The following is a 21,539-nucleotide window of genomic DNA, read 5'->3' on the forward strand; positions in this document are numbered from 1 at the left end:
AATAAGCTCCTAATGCTAAAGCAACATGCTTCAGAATCTATGATTGGCCCTTTGATGCTGCATTCGCCCGAAGGTTCTAAATTAATCTTCAAAGCCCGCAACATGTGTACAGTGGGTATCTTGTGCATCCATGGAATTTGGATGCCTCTTGAGGCCCTTCCAAAACCGCTAGGGACTCATTAATTAAAAAACAGCTATGTGTGTGTTTGCCTATAAGTGGGACTGGACAGGGGAGATGTAGGGTTAGGCCCCACCTTAGCTGGCAGGTTGGGGGGTGTGCATCCAGGAATGAGAGAGGAATCGCTTGAAATTGGACTGCAGATCCAGGCAGATTTTGATGATCCAGATCCTGCTCTTGTAATCCAAAGCCCATGGCAGCAACAAGCCATGTGGCCCCTGGGATTGACCTGTGCTGAAGCTTTTCTAAGAAATGGTTAAAAGGACAGAGGCAGCACTGCAGCCCTCAAGTCACCTTACAAGTACTTTAATTTTAATATTAATTTTTTAAAATTAACATTTATCTTGAAATGCAGGTGTCTGGTCATCTGAAAAATTTCTAACAACTGCTGTATGTACAATCCACTATTTTTTTTTTTATTTAAGTTTCAAATAAATGCAATGAAACATATACATCCCGGCATCCCCATTCCACAGATAGTGCAGCATATCATCTCCATAAGAAACAGTTCAAGTCCAGGTGACCATCAAATGAAAGTGTCTTTTCATATACAGGCATGAGATGCTGCTGCTCTGCAACTATGTTCTTTTGTCACTGCAGTCTAATAAGTGCTATTTATTTATTTTTAACTCGTAATGTCCAAGAAATCCAGATTCTGCACTTGGAAAAGTTGAAATTCTGCAACCTGTATAAGTTGAACAATATTTCATGATTTCCACGTAATGTATAATAGAATGCTATTTTGCACAATTTTTTCAGCCTTGATAGTCACAACAGGCCCATCTTATTCAGCCACCTCTCTGGTGTTGGCGTTTTACAGGTGATATAGTTCACAACATACTTTCAGGTATATACATTAGGGCTGAGCAATATATCAATATATTGTCCAAAACCTGTTTGAAGTCCATATTGTAATATCTGTTCCATAATTTTTGACCTGGCAATATATCATGAATCATGATTGTGTGTGTGTGTGTGTGTGTGTGTGTGTGTGTGTGTGTGTGCTATGCAAAAATCACAATGCAGGAAAAACCGTGAAGCCAGCCAATGCCTCTACATAGCTCCATCCTTATTTTAGACATCGTGATATACTGGTATATCGTGATGTTTAGCTGGTGATATATCACGACGTTGAAAACCAGATATCGCCCAGCCGTAAATAAGACATGAGAATTAAAGCTAAGATTCACAGGAAGCCAAATCTTTTGCTCTGCGCGTCCCCCTGTCCTCTGAACTCCTTTTGAATCCTGGCATACACAGAGCACCGGCTTTAACTTTGCATGAAGAGGTGAAAGTTAGTCTTCGTGAACTCCTGATGGATGGTATCAAGCAAGGTGTCAGAATCCTGCATCACCTTTGGCAGGATTGGTTGCCCAGTCAAGAAACTCTGCTCTGGTGTGTATGTGAAACTGAAAGTGCTGGAATAAATCAAGCCGTCATTCCTTAACAGTAGGAGAGGGACAGTGATGGGGTATCTCAGCCACCTCCAGTCACGGCTGAACGCAGAGATATCAGGAACGACGCATACTAAAGTCTTGGGACTCCTAAGGAGGAAAAGAATGCACAACACGAGAAAAATGGGGTTTCTTCTTTCTCCCCGCAGTGACTCAAAGGTTTACATTGGAGTCACTTCCAGACATCCCATTTCACTGAGCATTCATCCTGATTAGCAGGGAAGTTACCGTATTTTTTGCTCTATTGGACGCACCGGACCATAGGACGCACCGGACCATAGGAGGGGGAGAACAGGAAAAAATTTTTTTCTTCTTGTTCTCCCCCTCTAAGTCAAGGTGAGTTCTGTGCGTTCAAGGTGCATTCACCCGAAGCCTCCGGAGCCTAGTGGGAGTTCCCGCTGGGCTCTGGAGGCTTTGGGTTCCTTTCGACTTGCTCTTCGGGGCTGGAGGGGGAGCGCTGCTTTCCCCCACTGCCAGCCTCCAAACCAGGTCGGGGAACAGCGGGGAGGTGGAGCGCCGCCTGTCTCCCAAGCTTGTAGAGCTGGCGGTGGGGAGAAGCACTGCTTTCCCCCACCGCCAGCCTCCAAACCAGGTCAGGAGGCTGCTATCCGCAAGCCTTGGGAGCCCGGTGGGCACTCCCGCCTTGCTGCAAAGGCTTGCGGATAACTTCCTGAAGCCTGGAGAGCGAGAGGGGTCGGTGTGCACTGACCCCTCTCACTCTCCAGGCTTCAGCGAAAGCCTGCATTCGCTCCATAGGACGCACACACATTTCTCCTTCATTTTTGGAGGGGGGAAAGTGCATCCTATAGAACGAAAAATAAGGTATATGATGCCCATTGTTTATTGAACATTTGTTTGGATTTGTTTGTGGGGAAGTTATACGACACCACACCCAGCAATTACCCCACACTTTCCAGTACATCTTCCATGCAAAGACTTCTGCAAGAACAAGTGGGCTTTCTCCCTCCTCTCCTTGCATGCCCCATTCTCCCCAAATTGGCTTGGGTGGTGGTCAGGAGGATCCCTGGAACAGCACTCAGGGAGAGGAGAAATGCTTGCGCTGATGGAGCGATCTGCTTAGTGCTACATTGAATTCCTCCCTGTGAGTTTACAGCAAGTATACACTTGTTGAATGTAACGTGTGAACGCCTCAATTGTCTGGAACATGCCCAAAAAATAGCGGCTGCGAAACTGCCCAGGTTAACACACCTTGTCTGCACAACAGATTGTCTCTCTGCTTTACCTGTACATTGTCTCGGCTTCCACATCGCCAAACCAAACCTTCAGGTTTGCATGCAGGTACTCGCCCTGTACTTCTAGCATCGCCACATCCCCTCCACCTGCCAGCTGTGAGAAGCAGACCCAGTCACAGGGAGAAAAGGTTACACACATCTCATCATGAAGTTAGAGCACAGCCTCGCCTCCCTCTTCCCCTTCCACCTTCTGACAGTAAAGCAAGATTCCAGACTGGCTGCTTAATCGAGCATTCCTGCTGATATATTTGGACAAAATTGTGTGGCGGCTATGCAATGTCACCTGTTCCTTGAGCATTCATCCTGATAAGGTGGTGTGGAGGTTATATGACACCACTAGCTTGTTATCTCACATTTCCAACGTAAATTCCTGGGACATTTCTTATCTGACATAGGGCCTATAAAACAGCGGTCTTCATATTAAGAGGACAGAAAATAGGCAACAGCCTTCCATCCAACATTTATTAGATCTGAGGGATGTAGAGGCTGCAGAAGAGCATGTGGTGTCAATATACAGTGGTACCTTGGTTGTCGAACGGAATCCATTCTGGAAGTCCGTTTGACTTCCAAAAAACGTTTGACAACCAAGGTGCAGCTTCCAATTGGCTGCAGGAGCTTCCTGCACCCAATCGGAAGCCACGGAAGCCACACCGGACATTCGGGTTCCAAAGAACATTCGCAAACCAGAACACTCACTCCCAGGTTTGTGGCATTCCGGAGCCAAAACGTGTTTGGGATCTAAGGTACAACTGTAGTTCATTTATAAACCACAAGTTTACTGTTTTCAAGTTCTCAAAGTTGTCTTCCCTTCTCAAAGAGGCCCCCATGTTGCATACCCAAGTTTACACCCTTGTAGTCTACATTAAGTCAGCCAGAAGAATTGCTTGCTATCTTCCAATTTCACAGTCAGAATGACAAACCAGATGAGACGCCCCCTGGCACCCATCAGCATGCACTGAAAGAATGAAAGAAGTGTACCTTCTGAGTATCCTGAGCATGGGAAGATGGGTGCGTGATTTAATCTCCTCCAAGTAATCACGAGTGGCATCCCAGGAAATGGGGATAATTCCATATTTCATTAAAGCAGGTTAAGCCAAAGTTTCTGCCAGATTTTTCTCACTCCCTCACAAAGCAGAAGAACTCGACTCACCTCCAGAGCTGTGATGAGAGGGACCGGGCTCACGGGATCCTGAATGCCAGTGAGGCAGTCACTGAATGTGTATTCTGCGGTTTCCGTCCCAATGATGGTCCAGCAAGAGCTGTCGTTCAGCAGCTCCCGGTTCACTTCCTTCGGACATGGTGATGCCTGTTTGAACCATCAACAACCTCACTGGGTACTTAGAAAAGAGGAGTTGAACTAAACCCCAGTTTATGCTACCTGAACAGTGTGGTTGTGGTCAGCTTTCTACTTGGAATTATTAAGGATCACATTGGCAGTTCCCACATCAGTGCTGGTGGCCCCCCCTCCAGGAGGTGCATTTCTGATGTGGGGGCTTTATGTCTGTAGCACTCCCAAGAGTTCATGGCACAGTCTATTCGTCAGTCTTTAAGGTGCCATGTTGAGTTTAGTGTATTAGACTAACAAGGCTAGCCATCTGGAAACTGTTCAATTTCAGATGCCACTGAAGTGATCATCGGGACACCTGTCAGAGTGGTCCATAGAGAGTTGGCTGCTTCTGGATCCAGCTCTCCCAACCAGATCCAGTTCTGGTGTATACAATGCTAAGTGAGGTGGATCAATGGGCTGGCTCAATGAAAGGCAGGTTCCTACATTCGTACAAACGTTGCTGGACTCCAACTCCCATCAGCCCCAGCTACCATGTCTAATGGTCAGTGGTTGTGGGAGTTGTTGTCCAATACTATATTTGTGGACAGAGAAATAGGGATTTCTCCAAAAAAATATTCCAAGGGGAGGAGACATTCTCTAACAATTTCTCAATCCAGGGTTCACTTACCATTAGCAACGGCAGTGACAAACGTACTTTCTAAGCATTTTCCCACCACCCTACTGCAAGTAGCAATACCACTAGCACTGGCAGCAGCCAGGCCACCATTTTGCATCTTCCACAATGTCTGGGACTTGTCATTATTTGGGGCACTGCATGTAAGAATGGCAACTGCCACGAAAATGGTTGAGAATGTTCACAGAAAATTCTGCAAAATTCTGTCTTCTTTTTCTCAGGGACATTGAAAATTCCGAAAGTTTCTCCTCCTCCTTGTTACTAAAAAAAGGAATTCTGAAATGATTTCAGCTCTGCTCTAGTCCTGTGGCACAGATTCCAAATTAAATAATACAGCAATATGTTGATGGGGTGGAAGGTATCTCACTTGACCCCTCAGTTCTGTCTGCCATCCCTGTTACCTGGAACTGGACCACTTTCTCTGTGGAGAGGCTGAGGTACATCCGGTCAGTGCCATGCAGCTGGAACGCACATTTATGCAGCTGAGAGACAGGTTCGTTCACATCCAACATCACTGATTGCTTAGCAACTTTCCGAATGATCTGGGGAGATGAATATACACCTGGATTAACAGCAGCTGGGGGGGGGGGAACCCTTCATGTTTTTTATTCTGGTATTGTCCTTAGGATACTGCTCTATTGAATTATTAGGATGGGGCTAGAAGGTTATCTCCAGATTTTGCTGTATGGTTCTCAGTTCAAAAGACGCATAAAATGTGCATTAAAAATGTACTTTAGTGCACAACACATATTTTGTGGAATATGACATTAAACGTAATATGGATTTTCATGAAGGGTGTTTTTGTTTTTTTAACTGCAGATTGAATGCTGAACCTGGATGGAATGTATTTAGGACATGGACTACATAGGATGTGAAACGGACATGATGGGCTGAAAATATACTAATTGGTGGAATGTGGCAACCATGCCAAATTCCTGGGGAGGGAGAGGAGCTAGAAGAGGAGGCAGCCATTGCAAAATTTGGTGAGGCACAGGATGCATGGCATAGTGTATTGAATTTCGGATAATGAGAGGAGAGAGAGAGAGAGAGATATATATATAGAGAGAGAGTGTTAAGATGGATTCTTGGTTTTTGATTTCCAGTTGACTGCCAGTCCTTACCAGAGGGGGCAGGGCCATGCCGGTGGCTGTGCAGATGAGGCGAATGGTGGAACCATAGTGAATGTATCCTTCTCGCAGGGGGAACTCACCCTGGGACTCACCCGCTTGATATAAACAAGGATGGGAGAAAAGAAAAGAAGAAAAAGTGAGAAAAAGGTGAAAAGCTAAATGCAAAGGGCAAGAAGGGGGGACTTAACAGGAGTGCCTTATTTGACAAAATGTTTTAAGACAGGGGTGGGGAACCTCAGGCTTGGGGGGCTGAGTGTGGCCCTCCAGACCTTTCTGTCTGGCCCCAGGCCAGACCCCTCCCCAGGCCACACCCCTTCTTCCAAGGCTCCACCCCTCACTGGCCCTGCCCCATGGCCTCCTTGAATACTATTGCCTGGCTGCAAAGCATCCTTGAGCTGCGATAATGCCTTTTGCTTGCCTAGATGGAGGGGTCTGGGAATGTGTTAACCTTTGGCACTTGTGTCCCTGGAATGTAGCCTATTGTACAATGGTAAGAGTTCCACCTGTTTCTCCTCCCTCTTTTGCTTATGGTCCCCCCCAGCTTTGGCCTGTGGCCCCCAGAATGCACTCCCATTGATATAGACTCACTTTCAGTACCCAGATAGCAATCACAAAACAGTGTCTCCTTCCAAACCATATTTCATCCATCCCTTACACAAAACTGTCATCCCTTGGTCATTTTAACTCTTATGCAGCAGTCCACCCTGGCCCCAAACATATTTATAACTTCAACAGGGACGTTACAACGGATGCTAATTTTCCTAGTTTGATTAATTGCCGAGCCTTAATTAGCCGCTTTTATTTTGGGCTAGGTTGCCACCCACTCCTGGGCACAATGCCACCGAATGTTGCAATGCCACTGGCTGGGAGGTCAGAAGCACCGACGTCCCCACATTATTAGTGATTAAAAATGAGCATGTCGTTAGCAAGCCTCACCCAGATGAAGTGTAAAGGCTGCCCACTGCCTGGCACTTGCTGTGAAGGCGCCACCCTCAAACGAAAGATACCGGGTGCTAACAGTCTGGGAGCGCAGGCGGTTGAAGAGGGAGACCTTGGACCCGGATGGAATGCACACTGTGGGGTGGCAGGGGGACAGGAAGGAGAGCATCAGGGAAGAGATTGATGTAAATGGCTAAGTCCAGGTTTAATGCTGCAGCCCTGTACACGCTTACATAGGAATAAGCCCCATGAACACAGTGAGATTCGTGCAAGGAGTCAACATGTGCAGGATTCAGGGAAGCTGTTGCTGAAGACTCCACTTCTGCAACCCCAGATATTTTGTCCTCCAGTAGCATTTTCCTCCTTTGCCAGATGTTCTGTCAGGGGCTGGACTGAGAAGAAATGATGGGAGCTGCCCCCCCTTCTCCTGAACCTTCCCAAGGGCAGGAGGACAGCATTGATTTAGAACAGTGGTTTGCAGAGGGGCATAGTCCTGAGGGGGTAAGCTTGGAGATACTGGGTAAGGAACAGCTAGAAGAGGAAACACCAGGAGAGAGACAGCTGGCAGATTCAGTGTCTTTGGACAGCATTCCTGACCCCCCTTTGCCTAGGACTAGATGGGCTTTGAGGGTGATAGAACAGAGAGCGCAACGGCAGCAAGCTCAGATTACCCGACGTAGGAGTGACATAGATTAATGGGGATGGAGGGGGTGAGATATGCATTCCTTTGTCTCTCGCTGTGATTATTAAAGAAACTAACTGGTAAGAACACTCCTTTCGTTTGATCTGATTAATTACTGCCACTGGGGGAGGGATCCGATTCCTGAAGCTGACACGTTCTTGCTTTAACATAGGAAGCTGCCTAATACTAGGTCAGAATATTTGTCCATCTATATTCCCCAGAGGTGGAAACCTCAAGCTTGATGGCTGATTGTGGCCCCTCCAGGCCTCTCCATCTGACTCTTAGAACTCTCCCCAGGCCACACCCCTCAACAGCCCTCCTTCACACCTTCCTTGAGAGTTTTTGCTTGGCTGGAATGTGTCCTTGAGCTCTGATAATGCCACTTGTTTTTCTGGATGGCATACCTGCCAACATTTCTCCACTGAAAACAGGGACACCCTATTCCACTGTTGTTGTTGTTGTTGATGATGTTTTACTATTTATCCCCCCCCATCTGACTAGGTTGCCTCAGCCACTCTGGGTGGCCTCCAACATATATAATAAAACCTTAAACATTAAAAAATTATTCCCTATACAGTGGTACCTCGGGTTACAGACGCTTCAGGTTACAGACTCTGCTAACCCAGAAATAGTACCTCGGGTTAAGAACTTTGCTTCAGGATGAGAACAGAAATTGTGCTCCGGCGGTGCAGCAGCAGTAGGAGGCCCCATTAGCTAAAGTGGTGCTTCAGGTTAAGAACAGTTTCAGGTTAAGAACGGACCGTCAGAACGAATTAAGTTCTTAACCCGAGGTACCACTGTACAGGTTTGCCTTCAGATGGCATGGGGGTCAGATAACTCCACACCCTCCAACATTTCTTTGATGAAAATAGGGACATCCTAAGGAAAAGCTGGACATTCTGGGTTCAAATCAGAAACTGGACAGCTTCTGTAAATCCGGGACTGTCCCTGGAAAACAGGGACACTTGGAGGGTCTGGGATGGAGGATACAGAGTAAGTGTAGAAGCTAGCCTACTGAACAAAGGAACATGATACATTGGTTGCTCTGCTCACTTTTGTCTTTGGCCTTCCTGCCCGGCACATGGCCCTCAGAAGACTGCCCAGAAGAAGCATGGCCCTTGAGCTGAGAAAGGTTTCCCACCTCTGGACTACTCTTACTTATTGGTAGCAGCCATCTGGGATCTCAGATTCAGAGTCTGAACCAGCTTCTCCCATCTGCTCCTTTTAAGCATGTGCTCTACCTCCCCGCTATGCCTCCTTCCTAGCCTGTTGTGTTACCTTCTCCAACTACAACCAGTCTACCATCCTATCTTGTGGCTTCCTGGCAAGGTGGCTGCCTCCAAAAACACAAGGAAGGCTCCTTCCACTGGCACCCAGGAGCCCATGTCCACTTACAGTCTGTATTCTTCAGGGATTGCTTCTTCTGGGAGGGCTTGGAGATCACCTTGATCAGCTTGCTGTGGAACGTGCCGATCTCCAGCCCGTTGCTGAAGAAGAGATTGACGACCAGCCGGAAGTGCTTCCTCTTGTCTGAGTCTGAAATGTACAGAGCTTTGGCACAGCTGAACACCTGCATCAAAGAGGGGGATTGTTATGGCTACAATCCTGTACACCAGTGGTTCTCAAAGGGTGGAAGAGGCTTGTTTATACTTATATTTTGGGAATGATGCATGTTCTTATGTAGCTGCATTACTTTATACTTTCTCGACATCCCATGATTATATTTTAAATCTGTTCTGTTCTATGTTATAAATCAAGCAGTGCTAGGAGTTGTTTCTTTTTGTTTCCCAATGCATTTCTTATGAATAAAAAACCTACTTTTTTATCCTGAAAGTGGGGCCCAGAGAAAAAAAAGCTTGAGGACCACACTTACCTTGGTGTAAAGCCCATTGTACTCAAAGGGTCTTACTTACAGGTAGGCACAAACATGATTGAACTGTTAGCATCTTCAAAGTGCAGAACAGGAAGACTTTAACAGCAACTGTGTAAATTGGATTACAAACCATCTTGCTTTGATAGAGAGACTAGGTTATACAACCCACAGGAAAAAAGCAGCAATGTTTTAACAAGATGAAAGGAAGGGATGGTGGGGGAAAGGAACCTTCCAAGCAAGAAATAGAAAGAAATGAGATGGCAAGGCATCGTTTTTGTCTCCAGGACCAATGAGCAGGAAAACAAACTGGCCTTCTCAGGGAATCACATCAGCGTGAACTATCATTAGCTCGGCTTGTCACCAACAAGAATGAAATGTGGGACAAAGCAACTCTCAGCAGAACTCATAATGGTCACCATTCACAGCCCTTTGAGGTTCATTTAAAGGGGAATGTGATTAGAGATGTTATTACAGGTGGGATGAAAAACTTGGGGATGGGGCAGGCTTTATTTACTTTGGGGTTAGGGAAATCCAAATGGAAAATTAATGTTCACGTGCAATTGGCTGTGCATAGCCCAAGGAATCTCCTAGGTTTACAGTTCCCAGTCATCTTGGCGCTCCCTCTCCCTCTCCCTCTCTTCTGATAGGCTTTGCTTTCACAATGAGTTAAGCATTGCAGAGACAAAGGTCCCTTCTGTAGCCTTCTTGGCCCTTCTCCTGGTCCCAGCATTCTTCCAAGGCTGGAGATAATGCCGCAGACATTTTGGTTCTATCAAAAGGTGCCAAGCTATCGCTCCCGCTCTTGATCTTTTGGGACCATTTAGGGGTTTCTTTCACCGCTTATCTGCCAACGAAAGAAGGTACTTTCGCTTGGCAGCGAGCAATATCTATGTTCACCAGCAGAAACCTACAGCTTTGCAAGCTGCGTAATCCCTGGCAGATCACCAACCACGGAAAACCAGCTGTGGAAGGACAAAGGCAGTGATGAAAGCAGATGGGTTTCTTTGAAGCTCCGGAGAGTCTGGCTTTCTTTCTGGTGGCCGCATGCAAGAGGATAGTGATGTGAAGGAGTAAACAAAACTGACTTTTATGGAGGAAGAAACTGTGAATGCTGCAGAAGAAGGCAGAGGAGAACCAATACATTTGATCAAGTCCTCTGGAAAATGGTCAACATTTGAGCATTTTTATGTGGATACCTGTAGCTATCTTTCAGGAGGCGGTGGACTCTTCTTCATTTGAGGTTTATTAAGCAGAATTTGGATGGCCATCTGAAATTAATGCTTTAGTTGAGATTCCTGAATTGCAGAGGGTTAGACTAGATGACCCCTGGGGTCCCTTTGAACTCCACAATTTTATTATTCTACCTGCATGATGCATGAATTGGTGAACTCACAGTTGTCTCATTCACACTTATTTTAAAGCATCTTCAGTGTACAGCAAAACGTTGTGAAGGGAGCGGTGTGCAAAAATGTAAGGTGCCAGGCATTGAAGTATACATGTTAAACTTTTGAAAATTCAATAAAAAAATTTTTAACAACAACAAAAAGTAAGGCCCTTTCTCTGTTAGCTCATGCGATTGATCGACTGAACTAAGCTGTTGGCATCTGCCGTGGTTTGCGTGGGAAGTGAATTGCCATCTCTTCCTCCTAGTGGGAGGCTCCTGTCCTAGGGCCCTGACATTTTGTAGGCTAGTCTCTATGTCATCTGACATATATGCCCTTGCGGCACATGCCAGCCTGTAGCATGATGCTAGACTAGACTTCATCCAAGGGCAGTGTGCCTGTCCGGGGGAAGGCTTCCTGCAAGTTTCCGTTACAGGAACGCAAAAGACATTTGAGCAAACCAAAGGCCTTTTAGTCTCTCAAGCAATAGTCCCCTGAGGGATCATTCTCCTATCAAGACTTTACGATCCAAGATGGGTGTTGGCTCTTCCTGCTCAAGGCACTAGCTGATCTCCCTAGAGACTTAATTCCCCTACACCAAGCCCAGTATTTCATTTGCCTCTTGGCTGAGGCCATGTTTAAGATGTCACAATGCTTGTTTATCCAATGGCAAAGGAGTGGTAATGGGAAATCACTTGGTGTTCCAATAACATCACACGTTTATTTTTAGGAATTGACCCCAAATCCTTTTAATCTGGTGGCTATATTTTGGTGGCTCAGCTCCAAAGTGGCTCTACAGCTCATATAGAATCAGAACTGGGAAGGATGGTAAATGCGAGCACTGTGTCGAAATTTCACAACATTCAGATTTCATATTGGGTTGTGGCACTGCTTTTTCTTCCTGGTACGCAGTACCGCCACTTTTTTTGGGTGGTGGGGGACGAAGCAGGAGGGCTCTTGGACTCTGTCAGAGCATTCTGCCTCCTTCCTTAAGCTGGGCAAACACTTCCAGGGCTTGAGGGAAGGAGGCGTGAGCCTGTGTCCTGGCAGTCTGTAGGACCGTATAACCCTGTGGCATGCATCGTCTGTTCTGCAATGCCAATGATGGATTCTCTCCTAATGCAAACAGCAGCTTCAGAGGAGGGATTTTTATCAAAACCACAGAGGGGGATTTGCAGTTTTAAAAAGAAACAAGCTTGCTCCTGTCAAACTGGCAAAAATGTATAGAACAAGTGGTAATAAGTGCTGGAAGTGTAAAGAGAAAGAAGGTACATTTTACCATATGTGGTGGAATTGTAAAATAATTAAAAGTTATTGGGAAATGATATATGACGAACTGAAGAAGATGTTTAAAATAACCTTTGTTTAAAAACCAGAAGCTTTTCTGTTGGGTGTAATAGCACAGGAACTACCAAAAGAGCGGAAGAAGTTGTTTTTGTATGCTACAATGGCGGCTCGGATTCTACTAGCCCAGAAATGGAAGAATGACAAGATACCAACGAAAGAAGATAGGAAAGTCAAGCTTATGGAATATGCAGAAATGGCAAAACTGATGGAAAGAACCAGAGACAATGATAATGATAATGAAGAATTTAAAAAAGACTGGGAACCTTTTATGTTGTATTTACAGAAATACTGTAAAGATATGGACTCACTAGCAGGGTTTGATTAAACACAAGTAAGAAAATAAGATCAAAGGTTAAGTAGGGATAACATGGAATGAAATTGACTATAAGATGTAATCATGAAGGAAAATTTGATATAAAACTGATAAGAAAATAAGAATATTAAGGTATAAGATTATAAAAATAAGGTAATAATTAAGCAGAAGTAGTAAATATTTAAAGAACCAGAAGGGGAAGTTGAGGGAACTCTTGGGGGTGGTGGTGGTTCTTTTTCTTTTATATGACAAGTGTTATATTGTGTTGTTTGATTGAATATAAAACTGTAAAAATCCAATAAAATCTTTTTAAAAACCCCAAAAATACCAACAAAGTTTGCTTGTTCAATGAGACTGCCAACAACCTGGCAGCATTAGGGAAGGAAAAAGAAGGTATTCAGGGCTATTATATTAGAGACCAGTGACTTTTGATGTCTCTTTTCCATCCCAGCTCGTCATTAGAACTTACAACTAAAAACTTGAGCTGGAGTTTGCCTATTTCCTCCTCCCTTCCTGTTCATTTTCCTTTTGTGCCTTGCCTCTTAAAATTGTAAGCATCAGGGCAGGGAGTTGGTTTTTTTTTTTTTAAATAATCTGATCTGGGAGCCTTATCTGGCCGAGGAGCAGAATTTACAAAACACAAACAATCAATCAAACAAACAAACAACAATTACGGTAAATGGATTCTAACTGCCATTGCATGGCAGATGGAAAGGCCCAACTTCTAACTCACTGGCAGTCCCAGTGAGGATCACACTGGCTGGGTTGTATGATTCTGATTCTGATCCCTGCTAATCTATACCTTTCATGCACATCAGCCGTCATGATGACATAGTGCCAAGTTACACAAGTTATAGACCTTGCCTTTCTCCCTGTGCACAGTGGAACCCTGTGAATGGCTGTACACATAACACCACCTGCTGGTTTTGGATGACTGTACCTGAGTCCTTGGCTCAAACAATCCCCTTTGAGCTCTGTTTTCTTGCAAAATGTCACTGTTTATGAGGCTTCGACTTGTTTGAACTCTCACTACAACTCGAGCCATGCTCCACATCTTTTTCCTTGGCATGTCTCAAGGCTGCATTTGGATTGTTTCGACACAGATCAGTTGATAAGGAACAATTTCTAATATGTACCGGTAATTGCTCTTGCGAGATGTAAAAGATTTCACTCTAAACTATAGTATTTAAAATACTGTAAAATACTGTAAAAGCGAACAGAGAAAAAGAATGGCATGTATGGGGCAGGGCAAATAGGGCACAATCTAATGCAGACCTACTCAGAAGTAAGCTCAGAGTTCAATGGGACTTATCTCAGGTTAACTGTATAGGACTTAAAGCAGGCTTAAAGCCAAATAGATTTAAGCAAGTGTTTCTTGTGGGCTAAATTCAGTATAAACTGAAGTCTCCCATTGAAAACAATGAATTTGACTGGGCCATGCTTCAAATCACTGAAAAAATCAGGAAATAGCACCCACCTCTGCAAAAAAAGCAGCAGCAGTTTTAAAAAAGAATGAGCATAAATATGTTCAATGAAAGGCACAAATTGTTGTTTTGAGATCCATCATCATAATTATTTTTTTTAAAGCGTGAACTGAGTTTATTAACAACACATATCATAGCTGCCCGGAACAGATCCACCTTAGGAATATAGGGAGCTGCCTTATACTGAGTCAGACCTTTGATCTGTCTAGTTCAGATGGTCCATCTAGCTCAGATGTAGCTGAGATTTGTTCTAGCTAAGATGTGGTCCATCTAGCTCAGATCTAGCTGAGATGAGATGTAGAGCAGATGTAAATCAGATCTAGATCAGATGTGGTTCATCTAGCTCAGGCCATTGGTCCATCTAGCTCAGGTGTGTTTACAGTGACCTCAAGGGGCTCTCCAGGGTTTCAGACAAGGTTCTTTCCCAGCCCTACCTACAGATGTTGGAGATTGACCTGAGGCCTTCTGTGTGCAATGCAGATGTTCTACCACTGAGCCTTAATTTGCAGCTTACCTTGGAATCTAGCTGCTCCTCAAAGTTTAGCTTCTGGGTCTCCACGTGGCTGCTGCTTGTGCCATCGAGTCCTATATAGCCACATACTTTGGAACTGAAGTCTCTTGGATCTTTGGCAGGAAAAGGAAAGGAAGTGAAGCAGAGATCTCATGATGACCTCTAGGAAGTAGCAACATAGCTACACCTGATATGCAAAACCAACCCTGTCCACATGCTTGTTGATATTCTCAAAGAATTCTTTGTGGTCAGTTTTTATCTCCATCTAAAAAGAGGGCGTTGAAAAGAGATAATAGGAGCTCCTATGTTCCAGCATAGCAGGGCTTGTTCACACTGGAGTTTACTGTGTGCTTGCAGCTGTTTGTGTTCCCATTTAATTTGCACAGTGTTCAAGAAATTAACCTCAAACAGCACCAATCTCATTGCTTTCCCCCTTGTAAATTTGGGTTCGCCTGATATGGGGAAAATATGACAAATTGGGGGAAATGGAGTTCCAAACTGCCCACGTGGGGTCGCAGATACCCCCCCCCCCAGTGCTTTTGAGTAGGTGTCTCAATTGTCACTTTCTGCTCCTCCTCCTTCTATGCTTTCATTTCTCGTCTGGTTGTGCACTAGCCTATTTCCAGTATGCTCCTGGGCATAGGGATATATAAATATACCTTTTATCCCTCTGATTTGTACAAAGCCAGAAAACTGCACAAGCACATTTACAATTGCTTGACTGGGTGCCTTTGCACACTTCTTGCCTGGGGATTTTTCTTAAAACTACCCCCCCTCCAAGATGCACGTACAGCTATTTGTATGCATGCCCTGTTCACGCTTAACTGACATAACCAAATCAAGAATTAGAAAGCATTATAATTCTATTATTTGAACGCAAAAGAGAAAGCCTACAGGCAAGAACAGGGAAGATTGAAGTTGCTTCACATATACAAATCCAAATACCTGCAGGTGTGGACTGCTCTGGTCTAATTTGAAGGAAGGGAAAGTAGATTAACAGGTAAATAATGCTCAAATGCAGACCCAGATCTCCCCTTTCAAAGCAATGCCGGTTTTTGTGTTATCACCCTCCTCTGCCCCTTGATGTGTCAGCAAATCCGGAGGCTGTAAAACTCTCCCTGTGGTCTGGACACATTTCCTGTAGCTGGCAGCCCAACCTGCAGCCCAACTGCTCCATATTTTGTGGTGTTTTTACAGGCTGATAGTCGGGTGGTGGTGGGCTTCTCTGTAGCCACTGCAGCCAATAATCTGTCAGGTCTACTAGGAAGCAGAGGCCAGGGTAAACTTTGACCTAAGTAGACACATGTCCTGTTGATTCCCCTCGGTGTCCAATGGCAAAGACTGATCAAAAGGAGCAGGGACACCCTTAGGCTAAGAAAGGAGGTATCAACAGGGACTCTGCATGGCTCCAGATGAAAAACATAGATGCATGGTGTGAGAACATAGTGGTGGCTCAGTTGAGAATGGGTGGCATTGAGCATATAGTGCTTTTCAACATTCAAACCGCCGCATGTGCATTATCTAGCAGCAATCTTTGCAAGAGCCCTGTGACTTGAGTAAATATAAACACCCACCCATACCCTATTGCAGATGGAAGCAACTGGGGCTGAGCTTGCCGAAGACACGTACTGAGTTCAGGGCAGAGGTGAGATCCAAACTGGGCACCTACTGATTCTAAGGTAGGCACTTATTCATTCATTGGGGGGGGGGGGGAAAGGAAGGAGCTACATCAACAAAAAAGAGAACAACAATTTGCCAATGATGGTGACTTTTATGTATACAGTAGATGCAAACTTAGAAATAATTACTATAATTTAAATAGAAATACAGTGATATTTGGGGTTGGGCAGCCCAACTGCCCATCAAGGGACTCTGTCCCCCAAGTCCATTATCACTCAGAAAAGAATTAATGGCAACAGCGGAGAAGACTTCAGATGACATATGCTAGCGGGGCAATACCTTTCATGTCTTCCTTCTTCAACTTCCAGCCTGGTCCAGTCAGGTAAACGCAAGGCGGGGGGCAGAAAAACCTGAGAAGAAAATAAAAAGTATTTTGTCAGTAGTGAAAATGATTAAGCTAAGAACACTTCTCTGACAAGAGTTGGGGGTCCCGTCCCCCCGGAGAATTGTGATACAAACTACATCGCCATTATTTTATAAAAAGATACAACGAAGGCTTGTACAAGGCAACACGCAGAAAAAAATGGCGAGTGTGGAAATGGTTGTTTTTTTTTAAGCAACAAAATGGGGCAGGGGTGGGACAAAGAAAAAGCAAACAAAGAGGGCCATATATTAATTCCTTTCCTAAGTACATCCACAAGGCTAGAAAATATGAAAGGGCTGTTTAAACAGGTAAAATCGTTAGCAGGATTGGAATATCACTTGTAGGTGAATTCTGGACACAATGGAGATGTAAAAGATTTGGATCATCTTAAAAGATGCAGGAGGAAATGATCGATAATAGGACCCACAAAGGGAGGATAGAAGTCCAGGAGATTCCTTGGAATCTTGTTTTTATGATTTATGTTTGATATATCTCTAAGACGTTAATTTGAAAGACCAAATCAATAAACTAAATAAAATAAAATATGAAGGGGCACCTATAAATATAACTTTTCAGAAATCTTTTTTTCTTATTCATTTATATAAGATTTAATACCAAGATAGCATTGCTATGTATATTGTACAAGGATTTGTGTACAGTATGCACACAGAATTCCTATTACAACCTTCTGGATAACTAAATGATCACCACGATTAAAGAGCGGTGGCATGGGAAAATGACTAAGCTGTCATGGTTCAATCTGGGACACACATGTTTCAATTCCTGATGAGCCATAACATTCACAGGATAGCCTTGGACAGGTCATTACTTTGTATACGGGATTGTTTTTAATTGTTTCCAACATACGGAATTGTTCCCATTGTTCATGTTTTTACCAAATTACTTTCCATAGTGCTGAACACGCACAGGGGTCTCTTGTTATGATCTGGGCTCCAGACATCAACATGGAGCAGCCACATCTATCAGAGGCACAGCAAACTCAACATGACCTCCTACCGTGGAAGATGGTGGTGATTATATAGAGGGGAAAGCTCTCGTTTCTTTGCTTCTCCTTGAGCAGAGGGAGGACTTGTCCCTGTGACTGTCTCAGCCTGGAATGTGGAAGTTTCACAGGCTGGGAACAGAGTTTACATTCACAGCGAGATCCTTAGACCAACACAAATAAATTGAGGTCCAAAGGTTTGGAAACGTGTTTTCCTGTGTTTTATTTGGGTTTCCGCTGTCTTTAAACTCACGTGAATGGCTAGGATTCATGCTGCATTGGTAGTGCGTAAAAATGTTGGTAATAAAACACACCAGAATGGGTGGTTTTATACTCTGATGCCATAATACTATTTTTTGAGGATGTTCATTACAGAACGGGGTCCCATCTGACTCATTTAGACTTTGGCCTAACAAGTTTAGGGCCAGTTCTTTTGAAGGATAGCTGTGTTTCAGTTCATGTATTGTTACTGGAGGTACAAATTAGGGAGTTTTGCATTAAAATTCAAAACAAAGTAATAATAGCAATAATAGCAATAATTTATAATAACGATGGTTTATTTATTGTACTCCGCCTATCTGACTGGGTTACCCCAGCCACTCTGGGTGGTTTCCAACAAAATATAAAGGAACAAAACAAAACATCAAACATTAAAAGGTTCCTGAAACAGGGCTGCCTTCAGAAGTGTATGAAAGGTCATATAAAACAATAATTTTCCTCCATTGCTAGTGGAAACAATTCAGGTTTCAACAACACAGTGTAATAAGTGTTAAGCAAGAACAAGAGTGGGGGAATCTACCGCAAAAGTTATACATTGGAAACACGAGTGAATTCTGGCTCTATGCATTTCCTGGAAATGATGATTCCACCAAAGAATCCTGTGAACTATAGTTTATAGGTGATGGGAGTTGTAGCTCCATGAGGAAGTAAACTACCACTTTCAGGATTCTTTGGGCGAAGCCACATGCCTTATATCAGTGGTGGCCAGACTTGGCCCTCCAGCTGTTTTTGGACTACAACTCCCATCATCCCTAGCTAACAGGACCAGTAGTCAGGGATGATGAGAATTGTAGTCCCAAAACAGCTGGAGGGACAAGTTTGGCCACCGCTGCCTTATATGTTATAGTGTGGATGTGACCTAAGAAAGGGAATCGGATACCTTAGAAGCAGAGCTGGGTGTGCTTGAAAAACTACTGGAACACCATGAGACCCACAATTCATTTCACGTAGAACACATACGCACACACATGCCACCTGTTTAGTCTCTCTACTGTGGAGAGCCCCATTAACATTCTGATTTAAACAGGAAGTTCAAGCTGATTTCCTACCTCTTTTCACTGCCATATGATTTCTGAGCAACTTTTGCGTGGACTATCAGCACAGTCCGGTCAGATGGGAGCTGAAGGTACCTGCGCACTCCATTTCGGAGAGGGTCAGCTCGCTCTGGATTGGATCTACATTGGAGGCAGCAGAGTAGAACCACAAGTATAAGCAAAGGGAGCTCAGGTGTATCATTTGAAAAGGCAGAACACATGATCAGCAGCCTCATGTATCACACTGATTACTGGATTCCTCCACTGGCCTGTGATATTGTGCCGTTCAGCAACATACCTGTCTCTCTTTCTCTAGGTATACTTCCATAGTGTGAAATAACAAGGTGGTATAACACAATAATTTCTTATAGTGTCCAACAGCCCAGGAGAAATCATTTCTTTGATTCAGCCCTTAAATTCCAGACATGGTTATATAAACCTCCTATTGCATGTTGAATAACATATCTTGGCAAAAATAGAAGAATAATAGCTGAATTGTACTCTATTAAATGAGAATCCCTTTAAGATGGCTCATCTACCAAGGATGTACTTTGGTTAAGGAAACATAAATCCAACAGGAAAGAACACTGTTCTTTGCAACATCCAACAATGTTATTAAGCCACCCGAAGGCTTTGGCCAACTGGCTTGTTATCTCCTCTCATTGTTCTCTTTTTGCTCAGTCTCCTGTCTCCTCTGCCCTTTTCCCAGGTTCCAGGTTCCTTGTCTGTTTTCTACTCCCTTTCTCAGCCATCTTTTCCTCTGGGCTTCCTTCTCCTTAACTGTCCTATCTCCTGTGACCTACTTCCAGTCCTCTAACTTCCTCATAAACCACTTCCGTCCTTTGGGCCAGTGTGAGGTTTTATCCCAAGCAAAGCTGACAATGATGCTTGTCCTCACATAAACCGGACTGACAACATGCTGACAATTCTCTACTCCTTGAAGCTGAAACCTTCAGGGGGGCAAGTGGGTGTGGGGGATTCCCTGGTCCTGAATGGGGTAACTGTGCCCCTGAAGGACCAGGTGCGCAGCCTGGGAGTCATTTTGGACTCACAGCTGTCCATGGAGGCACAGGTTAATTCTGTGTCCAGGGCAGCTGTCTACCAGCTCCACCTGGTACGCAGGCTAAGACCCTACCTGGCCGCGGACTGTCTCACCAGAGTGGTGCATGCTCTAGTTATCTCCCGCTTGGACTACTGCAACACACTCTACGTGGGGCTACCTTTGAAGGTGACCCGGAAACTGCAGTTAATCCAGAATGCGGCAGCTAGACTGGTGACTGGGAGTGGCCGCCAGGACCACATAACACCGGTTCTGAGAGATCTGCATTGGCTCCCAGTACGTTTCTGAGCACAATTCAAAGTGTTGGTGCTGACCTTTAAAGCCCTAAGCGTCCTCGGTCCTGTATACCTGAAGGAGCGTCTCCACCCCCATCGTTCAGCCTGGACACTGAGTCCCAGCGCCGAGGGCCTTCTGGCAGTTCCCTGCCAGAACCAGACAGAGGACCTTCTCGGTACACCCTCCCTTCAGATGTGAAGGAAATAAGTAGTTATCCTATCTTCAAAAGACATCTGAAGGCAGCCCTGTTCAGGGAAGCTTTTAACATTTAACGCTGTATTGTTTTTAATACTTGATTGGGAGCTGCCCAGAGTGGCTGGGGAAACTCAGCCAGATGGGCGGGGTATAAATAATATATTATTATTATTATTATTATTATTATTATTATTATTATTATTATTATTATTATTATTTTGAATCCTGGACAATCCATACCAGGAGATTTACTGCAAAAGCACAATATACCTTCCAAGAAAATGCCACTTGTGCAAAACTGTTGCCTTTACCCAGGTATGGCATTTTAAAACTGACAGCCGTGGTGTGGTGGGTATATTTGAGGGTAGCAGGCTATGAAGAAGCTCAACATCGATCACATTTCTGCTGATATATATAGGAACTAGGACGCCTGGTGGTGGAAAAACACTTCAAGTTGCAGATCGCTCTGGTACAGAGCTATAAGCACTGAAGTTTCTTTTGCCTGTCTATTTTATGCATGTGTGTTCATTGATGGAAGGAGGGAAAAGAAAGCCTGCAACAAGACTGCAATCCTGTATATGCTTACCTGGGAGAAAACCTTGCTGGACACAATGGGACTTGCTTCCAAGTACTCATAAGCATGCACTTTGATCTGATGGGGCTTAGGAGCCTAAATGGCCAGCAGCTGGGTAATTATGCAAGGACACAGAAATTGACTGAACTCTTTTTGGTATGTTTTGCAAATTACCCAGCATCTCAGCTCCTGTAATGACAGCTTTGATCCTAGCTCTATCTCTTTGCTGCATTCCTAGAACTCTGTGGCACCTGAATAGAATTCAGAAACAGCCTGTGCTTTATGAAAACAAAGCGTCTTAGAGTTGAGTGAATGAGAAGAGAAGACTCCCTGGAAAAGACCCTGATGTTGGGAAAGATTGAGGGCACAAGGAAAAGGGGATGACAGAGGACGAGATGGTTGGACAGTGTTCTCGAAGCTACCAGCATGAGTTTGACCAAACTGCAGGAGGCAGTGGAAGACAGGAGTGCCTGGCGTGCTCTGGTCCATGGGGTCACGAAGAGTTGGACATGACTAAATGACTAAACATCAACAACAATTGTGGAATAGGTTTTGGTGTACAAGAGT

At 44.5% G+C, this 21,539-nt stretch overlaps 1 protein-coding gene across 1 annotated transcript in view; it reads right to left on the minus strand.

The window, feature by feature from the left end:
• Positions 1 to 576: 576 nt before the first annotated feature.
• Positions 577 to 21,539, minus strand: part of RBPJL (recombination signal binding protein for immunoglobulin kappa J region like) — a 47,585-nt gene continuing 26,622 nt past the window's right edge. Inside the window, exons 3-12 of the mRNA XM_083618835.1 lie at positions 18,883 to 19,008; positions 16,467 to 16,537; positions 14,511 to 14,620; positions 8,993 to 9,167; positions 6,913 to 7,050; positions 5,968 to 6,071; positions 5,248 to 5,388; positions 4,036 to 4,191; positions 2,876 to 2,979; positions 577 to 1,722 (exon numbers count right to left, since the gene is read on the minus strand). Of these exons, the coding sequence (XP_083474961.1) occupies positions 1,449 to 1,722; positions 2,876 to 2,979; positions 4,036 to 4,191; positions 5,248 to 5,388; positions 5,968 to 6,071; positions 6,913 to 7,050; positions 8,993 to 9,167; positions 14,511 to 14,620; positions 16,467 to 16,537; positions 18,883 to 19,008 (1,399 nt within the window). The 3' untranslated portion in view covers positions 577 to 1,448. The remainder of the gene's footprint in view (positions 1,723 to 2,875; positions 2,980 to 4,035; positions 4,192 to 5,247; positions 5,389 to 5,967; positions 6,072 to 6,912; positions 7,051 to 8,992; positions 9,168 to 14,510; positions 14,621 to 16,466; positions 16,538 to 18,882; positions 19,009 to 21,539) is intronic.

Source organism: Podarcis filfolensis (genome assembly GCF_964270895.1).
Source record: "Podarcis filfolensis genome assembly, chromosome: 6".
In the NCBI taxonomy this organism is placed as follows: domain Eukaryota; kingdom Metazoa; phylum Chordata; class Lepidosauria; order Squamata; family Lacertidae; genus Podarcis; species Podarcis filfolensis.